At 34.1% G+C, this 7,844-nt stretch overlaps 1 protein-coding gene and 1 long non-coding RNA gene across 3 annotated transcripts in view; one reads left to right on the top strand and one right to left on the bottom strand.

The window, feature by feature from the left end:
- LOC135213431 (uncharacterized) overlaps window positions 1-7,844 on the bottom strand; it is a 105,743-nt gene that overhangs the window by 89,736 nt on the left and 8,163 nt on the right. The window lies entirely within an intron of this gene.
- On the top strand, window positions 1,761-5,495 carry LOC135213090 (protein NATD1-like). Its single transcript, XM_064246960.1, has 4 exons — window positions 1,761-2,009; window positions 2,323-2,472; window positions 4,878-4,993; window positions 5,246-5,495. Exons 1-4 carry the CDS (start codon window positions 1,973-1,975, stop codon window positions 5,363-5,365), a joined length of 423 nt encoding a protein of 140 aa, XP_064103030.1. The 5' UTR covers window positions 1,761-1,972; the 3' UTR covers window positions 5,366-5,495.

The following is a 7,844-nucleotide window of genomic DNA, read 5'->3' on the forward strand; positions in this document are numbered from 1 at the left end:
CAGAATTATGGATAGTCACATTCTCTCTCTCTCTCTCTCTCTCTCTCTCTCTCTCTCTCTCTCTCTCTCTCTCTCTCTCTCTGTTAGTATGTGAGTGGGATTTATTAGGTCTGTCCTTTTATTTCTTATAAGAAGACGTGAGTGTGCGCATGTCTATGCTTCTTTTTTTTATCTTGCTGTTCTGATTTTTTGGTCTTATCATGAGTTCAAAGTTTTTTTTTATAGTTTCTTGAACTGTTGATATTGGTAATACAGCTATGAACTGTTGATATTGGGAATACCATAATAAACTGTTGATATTGGGAATAGTACTGTGAACTGTTCATATTGGTAATACTGCTGTGACCTGTTGATATTGGTAATACTGTTATTAACTATTGATAGAGGTAATACTGGTATGAACTGCTGATATTGGTAGTGCTTGCATGGACAGTTGATATTGGTAATACTGCTATAAACTGTTGAATAGGTAATACTGGTATGAACTGCTGATACTGGTAATGCTGGTACGAAAAGTTGGTATTGGTAAAACTGCTATGAACTGTTGATATTAGCAAAACTGCCATGAACTGTTGATATTGGTAATACTCCCATGAACTGTTGATATTGGCAACACTGCGATGAACTGTTCTGAAATTTCTAACTTGAGGTTCGATTCTTTGTCAAAGGGTTGTAAGAGGACCGATGTCAAAGGTAGTCAACTTTATCAAACTTTGTTTCCTACAGTTTGGTTGGTAACTGCCTTCAAGGACAAGCTGGCGTCACAGAGACGAAGGTCATCGCCGGAACATTTTATTCATAAACACGTATATGAATTGTAGGCGATGTACTGGTAAAAACCATTTGATTTTAAGTTTCGTTTATGAAGATACAAAAGTCCCTTTCGAAGCGTGTTTGAGAAGAATTCACAGTAATAAATTTTGCCTTCTTTACTCGTTTTACTTTTTTTTATCGGTGTGAATATCTTACCTCTGTATAATGTACAATAGAGGATGTTTATAGAGCTTCTCTATTCGTATGGTACGTAGGCATATGCAAATACATAGAAATATAAACTAGGGAGCGATGGGAGGCAGAAGAATAAAAGCTAGAAAGGGCTGAATTTAATAAAGAAGTATACAAGTATTTGAACAATTAAGTATGACCATGACCCTGACTTAATACTACACATCGGATCAATTAGTACATTGTGTATGGTGAATTCGAAGTCTGTTTTTTTCTGTATATTTCGAAATTTATATATATATATATATATATATATATATATATATATACTTATATATCACATATATATATATATATATATATATATATATATATATATATATTTCGAAATTTATGACAGATTGTATTCTGGAACACTATATATATATATATATATATATATATATATATATATATATATATATATATATATATATATATATATATATATATTGTGTGTGTGATTTATAACCAGACCTTTATAAAACAAATAAGATATTATCAGGACCTGGCCTGGCCACTGACACTTAATACCACGCATCCATCCATCTTACTTTTCATTTGTAACTTTGGGCGGTTAATACCCCTTGACTGGGTGTACCCCATAGAACGCTTCTTATTAATTTTGGGGGGAAGAATCTGGTCCTTTCTAATGAGATGCATCGCCACGACTGAGCGATTCTCTCTAGTCGTACTGTAGTTTCGTGTCTTGCAATTTCAAGGCCAGAGGAGATCAAACTCTGATTTGAGCTTTGGTCAATTCCATACTAATGTCATTCAGCTTTGGTTTATTTTGATTTCATTTAGGGTTGCATGTTGAATTAGTAAAATTCATCTAATTCTTTCCCTTCACAGAGTACCTCGTGTGGCAGGAGGTGTTCCTGCTGACGAATATTGATCAATTTCATCATGGAGCTAAGGTCCCTCTTAAGAAAGGTAACATGTTGGGCGATCTCTCTTCCCTGAAGCTCTCTCTGCCGTGGATAAGATGATGAAGGAAATTTCCATGAATTTACATTCATCAGGTACAAGTACCGATATAGTAATAGTATTTTTCTTTTTCCTTTTAGATGAAACTTGGAGGTACAAGTGAATATTCTAAGGTTATCTAGTCTGGTACCACAAGTAAAGTTCTCCTTTTAATGAACCATCAAATCTCTCCTGCAATTGATAATTACGAACTAATGAATTAAGAAACAACTTACGCAATCGTGGTGTAACAGACTGCGACAACAAAAAACTAGAAGAGCTGATACAAGGATAGCATAATCTTGCACTACTACAAGTGATATTGTTTACATAAAACAGCTGATTCTGTTATCATTTGTCGTTCCATAGACATCATGAGTGGTCGTTACGTGCTTCGGTCAATGTCTCGCCAAACTAACAGAATTATCCCGGGTTCGAGGATGACATCGACGGAAGTTGGAGCTCTGCAAGTTCATCACGACGAAAACAATATGGAATTTTACATAAAATTAGGAAAAGGTAAAATAATAAATAGGTAGGTAGCTAGGTACTACTAATCATTCTGATATCGTGTTTGTTTAGGTTATGGAAACACAAGGTGGCTGATGGTTTAGAACACCCGTCAACTTATATAATATTTTAATATCCAAATGATTATAGTGTATGTTAGGCCAGTGCATTTCTAACCATTGTCGGTGGCACTGACGAGGAATTACTAATTTAACATTTACTGAAAATTTTCCAAAATTTGTTAGGAATACCAGCACTCACTTAACTGTTTTAGTACTGTCAAATGAAAATATTTTTACACAAATGAATAATTATTTTAAGGAAGCCTAGCCTACCTTACCGGATGGCCAACTTGTATCCAAATTTAGAGCTTTCTATAGTGTAACCTCATTGTAACAAGGCAAGCATTGTTTTTTAAGTTTAACAATATAGCCTAGGTATTACATTGAACTTAAAGATAAAATGCCCAAAATGAGTCATCTTTTTCTCTGTAGATTATTGTGTCTACTAGGCCATTGCATGGCCTTTGTCAATTCAGGGCTGTATGATTTCTTGCCATTATCAAATTAAATAACACCGATTGTAGAAAGATACGTTTGGCATTTTTGTCTGCGCGGAATGTGAAGGACAAGTGAATAATCATTTACCTGCAGCATTTACCATTAGACATATGGATACTTAAACCATTTCGAAAATCCTTGATTGATGTTTGGACTGTTGTGGTTCCATTGCATCTTAGAATTTTTTTGTAGTCTTAGTTACATGTACCATGGGATAGTTAGTTTGTGATATCTTTTTGCTTTCTAGGATGCACTAGTTACTGGTTATTGTATTACAGATTAATAATTATGAAGGTGAGCTTGAATAGCCTGATGGACAGATAAAAATAATGACAGCATTTTTATCAGTGAATTATATGAGCCTAGGGTCAATTTATATCAAGTGAAGTATTTATGTATGCTGGACCCCATTCATACTCAACCTGATTGATTCTCTCTTGTACTATTTAGGCATTTGTCCCCAGATTTGAGCTCACTAAAGTATTGTAGTGGGATTGTGAAATGCTGAAAATATACTGAAAATAGCTTGATAAATGTTGGCATAGCATAGTACATTTTAAGACAGTTGAGAGAAATCTGGAAATAGCCAGAAATATGCGTATATGAGTATCCCTACTCCTGCCTTGTAGTATTGATAATCTACATAATGAAAATAGTATATTGCTTTTCATTTATTATTACAGAAAACATGTAGGCAAACTTATAATTGTGTGCATTTTCTACACTCATGCTCGGTTATGTCCTAGCTAATTGACAGTTCCTTAACATTACATACTTTTTTTTTTCTTTGGTACTGCATGAATGCCATATGCTTAATAAGTTGAAATAATCTTGAATTGATACCGTTTCCAACTTAAAGGCAATATTACATTTGCAGCCTGTTCTTGAAAATAACCTCTATCTCTTTGTTTCTAATTAACATACTATTCACTATGTAATGTTATTTTGTAAGTATTTGAATTATAATCAGTGAAATTAATTATTTCTCAGACCTGAAAAAAAAAAAACAGCCCCCTAGCCTCATTAGTTTTTAAGATCACAGTAATTTTCTCAACAGAAAACTAAAACCATCATTTTTCATATAGCACTGTATTCCTAGTGTTATTATGGAGCTGTCGTTGAAGCCTGCTAAGATGGTGGTTAATTTGTAGCTGGCAGAAGTATGGTGGGGCACTGCCCTCTAAGCAATCACATTTGCTTCAGCTATTGTAGATTAAAGATGTTTTTATTTTCTATGTGGTCATGGTGCTTGAGTGGGATGTGAAACTTAAGCATCATATCTTAATTGCTTTATGTTTAATGGTTGTTCAGCACATCAGGAGATGCTAGAACAATTATTTTAATTATTTTTGCTTCTCTTGCAACCTTTATTGTAAAACTTCAGGTTCACAGAATTATGAAGGGTTTCCAATATTTATTTACCTTGTCTATACAGTACAGCTTTTGTTTGACATAAAAAAAAATTAAGTAGCTTATGTGCATTTGTATGTAGACATTTTAGAAAGGGAGATTGCTGAGTCTTTTTCAAGTCATCCTTCCGAATTACTCCTTAGGAGCTGCCACCATTGCCAAACAATTTTTTTTATTACAGTCATAACTTTAACCTAACCCACATCTGCTCTTTTGCTGAAAGAAAATGTGTTGCCAACAGTCGAGTGAGAGGGTGGGTCACCCTTAACCCCTCACTTACTTGCTGCCAGTCAATTACCTTGTTACCAGTGTCCTAACCAACTTTCACTGAGTATATTCAAGTAAAAGATTTGTTTTTTGCATTTAGAAGAAATGAAAATTATCCAGAATTTGCAATATTGTGATGAATATTAAAATGTGCCATTCCTTTTATATTTTAAACAGAGAGAGCGTTTCTTCAGTATGATGTCTTGAATCCAGTAACAGGAGCAGTTGATCTGCAACACACTGTCGTTCCAGAAGTTTTCCAAGGACAAGGGATTGCTAAAGTTCTTGCTAAGGTACAAGAATAATGGTTTTCAGATTTTAATGGCTTTACCATCTGTACACTTTTCTGTGATGATCATCATGTAATTTAAGATTCCCCTCATTGAGTAATGTCTAGCTTGTCTTTGACATGATTCACCCAAAATTGCTTTTAACATTGAATTACTGCGTTGAACTATTATGGTAGATCATATTCATAAAATAGAGATATTTAATATATTCTTTTTATATTACTGTACAATACCTAATTGTTTTCATTTTTACAGACTGCCATGGATCATTTTTCAACACAGAACAAGCAAATGAAATTGACATGTTGGTATCTTAAGAAATATTACAATGAGAACCCAAGCCATCTTTATGAAGACAGAGTAATTGATAATTAATGTTCATTGACACTTCAGTAAGTTTATTTCCGTATGTCTTTTCAAATCTGTGATCATATGCAGCTGTATGTAATTTTTTTAGTTTCTTCATTATTGTATTTTCAGAATATACAAAATCCTTTCTTATTGATACCTGACTTTTATAAAACCCATTATAAAGACCAAATTTTTAAAGTACGTAGTCACACTACTTGTTGAGCCGCCATCACAGACCCTAAGAAAAAGGTGTTGAGGGATTTGTGGATGACATCCTTCAAGCAGAATGAGGTAAAGGTAACTGGCGGCACCAGGCTGCCCTCATTACCTTTTGGATTGGAAGTTCTTCCTGCAGTCAAGAGGGGCCGGGGCCTAACAACCCTTATGTTATGAGCGCATGGTCGTGTCTTGACTTGCCCCCACGCTGTTGGGGAACTTGTGAGCTTTGGAGATTACCTCCCATCCAGGAGATGGTGTTCTCCTTCTCACAATATCCCATGCTCATGAAAAAGTACTGATACTCCGGTCTGAAATTCTTCTGGTGTAAACTGGCAACACCTCATCAGGCTCTTCCCCAACAAATTCTCTGAGGGAGAGAGGGAATTGAGAAAGTGAACCTCTGCATTCAGAACCAAGGAATTTTGTCTTTGTCACAAATTCTGTGATGAAATAGAACAAGAGCGGATACCACCTCTCTTAAGTGCCTGACAAGGTATGACAGCTCATGCAGCACTTCCACTTGCTTGGCCAAAGATAGGGGTGGAAGTAAGGCCATTTTGGGGTAAGATCCCTGTCTGGTGACTGAGGCTGGTTCATATGGAGCTGTCCTTAACCTTCATTAGTACCACTTTATAAGGCAATGGTTCGTATTCCCTTTGGAACAACTTCAGTTGTCATAGATTCAAAAATTACATATCGCCAAGGAGTGATAGAGAATTCTTTACTGATAACGGTACTTGTAAATTCCTTAAAATTTCTTTGGGAACGCTTTTCTGTAGGTGCTGTCATGTACTCGCTGACCGCAGGTCAGAGGTCTCCAAGTTTAAGAGATATCTCTTTTATGTGGCAGGTAATAAAGTTTCTTAATTACCTCCAGTTAAAACCATTTGACTTGTCAAAAAATTTTATTTTTTATTTTTGGGAGCCTAAGAGCAGTTCCACTACACCAGATAAACTTTTCATCAGCTGATGTAGTAAAGTCTCACAAAAATAATAGCCTTTACTCGCTAAAAATCATGTCATCTGTTACATACAAAATATTACAACCAAGAAAGGAACTAATAAACAAATTAAGGAAAAGGAAGTACGTAATAAGAGCTGGACTTTTATTCTTAAGGCCTTGAAAATATCTCTTTGGCTTACAAGGTACATATGATTCTACACTTTCAATTCCACAGCAATACTTAACTATTTATCCAAATAGATTCAACTGGTTTTCAAAGACCATTTATCTAGTCTTATTGCATTTAAATTTCAGCCTTATCAACTGATCAAAAGGATACAGACTTACAAGAAGAATAAGAGTTATATAGTAGAGAGATTAATTTTTGTCAAGTTATCCCCAAAATACCGTGATTATTTACGCATTATTTTATAGTATAGCAGTTCAGTGCTTCTTTGTCATGTTATGACATTTACGGTTTTATACAAAAGTAATGAAAGATTCATGCATAAGTTTTTACTTACAAAGAATATTTGAACTTCTCTCACGTCATAAAAATTTTTAGTACCAATATTCATCATGAATATATACACCAATCCCTAAATCTTCTATGCTATAACCTTTTGAGTCTACTAAATCAGGTATAATTATTTTGGAAGCCTTAAAACTTTTCAGTACATAATAATTTTTTTTCATGTAATTTTCAGTAACAAGGAACCTGACATGCAGGATAACTAGTCTAATAAGATCAACAAAACTTAATACTAAACGTTGATAATACTACAAATAGAAAATTATAATATATTAAACTTTCAATAAATATGCTCGCCCTTTTCTAAATGTAAACAAAATATGCATCATATACCTTTCTGCAATGTAAATGCAAAAATAAATGTTCAAGCCACTGTATTTATATAATTTAGATTAAGAATAATCTGCTACAAGTGAAAAAAAAAAAGAAACGGTAGATTGTTGCATCAACAACAACACACAGACAAACGGCATTACATCTCAAAAATGCTATGCTGATGATCACAAAAGCTGTAAAAGTTACAAGATGTACCAAAGTGATGAAATGTGCAAAGAGAACACAGCTGAGTTTATGAGTAGTTATCGAATAACTGAAATTGTGAAGAGTTGACAAACTGACCCTCTGCAAAATGCTAATGATAAGTTACAATCATCATTTGAAGGAACTGTTAATTATATACATGAAATATCTATCAAGAATCGTTATGTTCTCTTCCTATTAATTATCACTTAAGTACTCGTATCTCACATTTTAAATAACCTGTAAATGCATAACACCTAAAAAGATTAGAAAATGCTTCAATAACAAAA

The sequence above is a fragment of the Macrobrachium nipponense genome, chromosome 42 (assembly GCF_015104395.2).
Source record: "Macrobrachium nipponense isolate FS-2020 chromosome 42, ASM1510439v2, whole genome shotgun sequence".
Taxonomy (NCBI): domain Eukaryota; kingdom Metazoa; phylum Arthropoda; class Malacostraca; order Decapoda; family Palaemonidae; genus Macrobrachium; species Macrobrachium nipponense.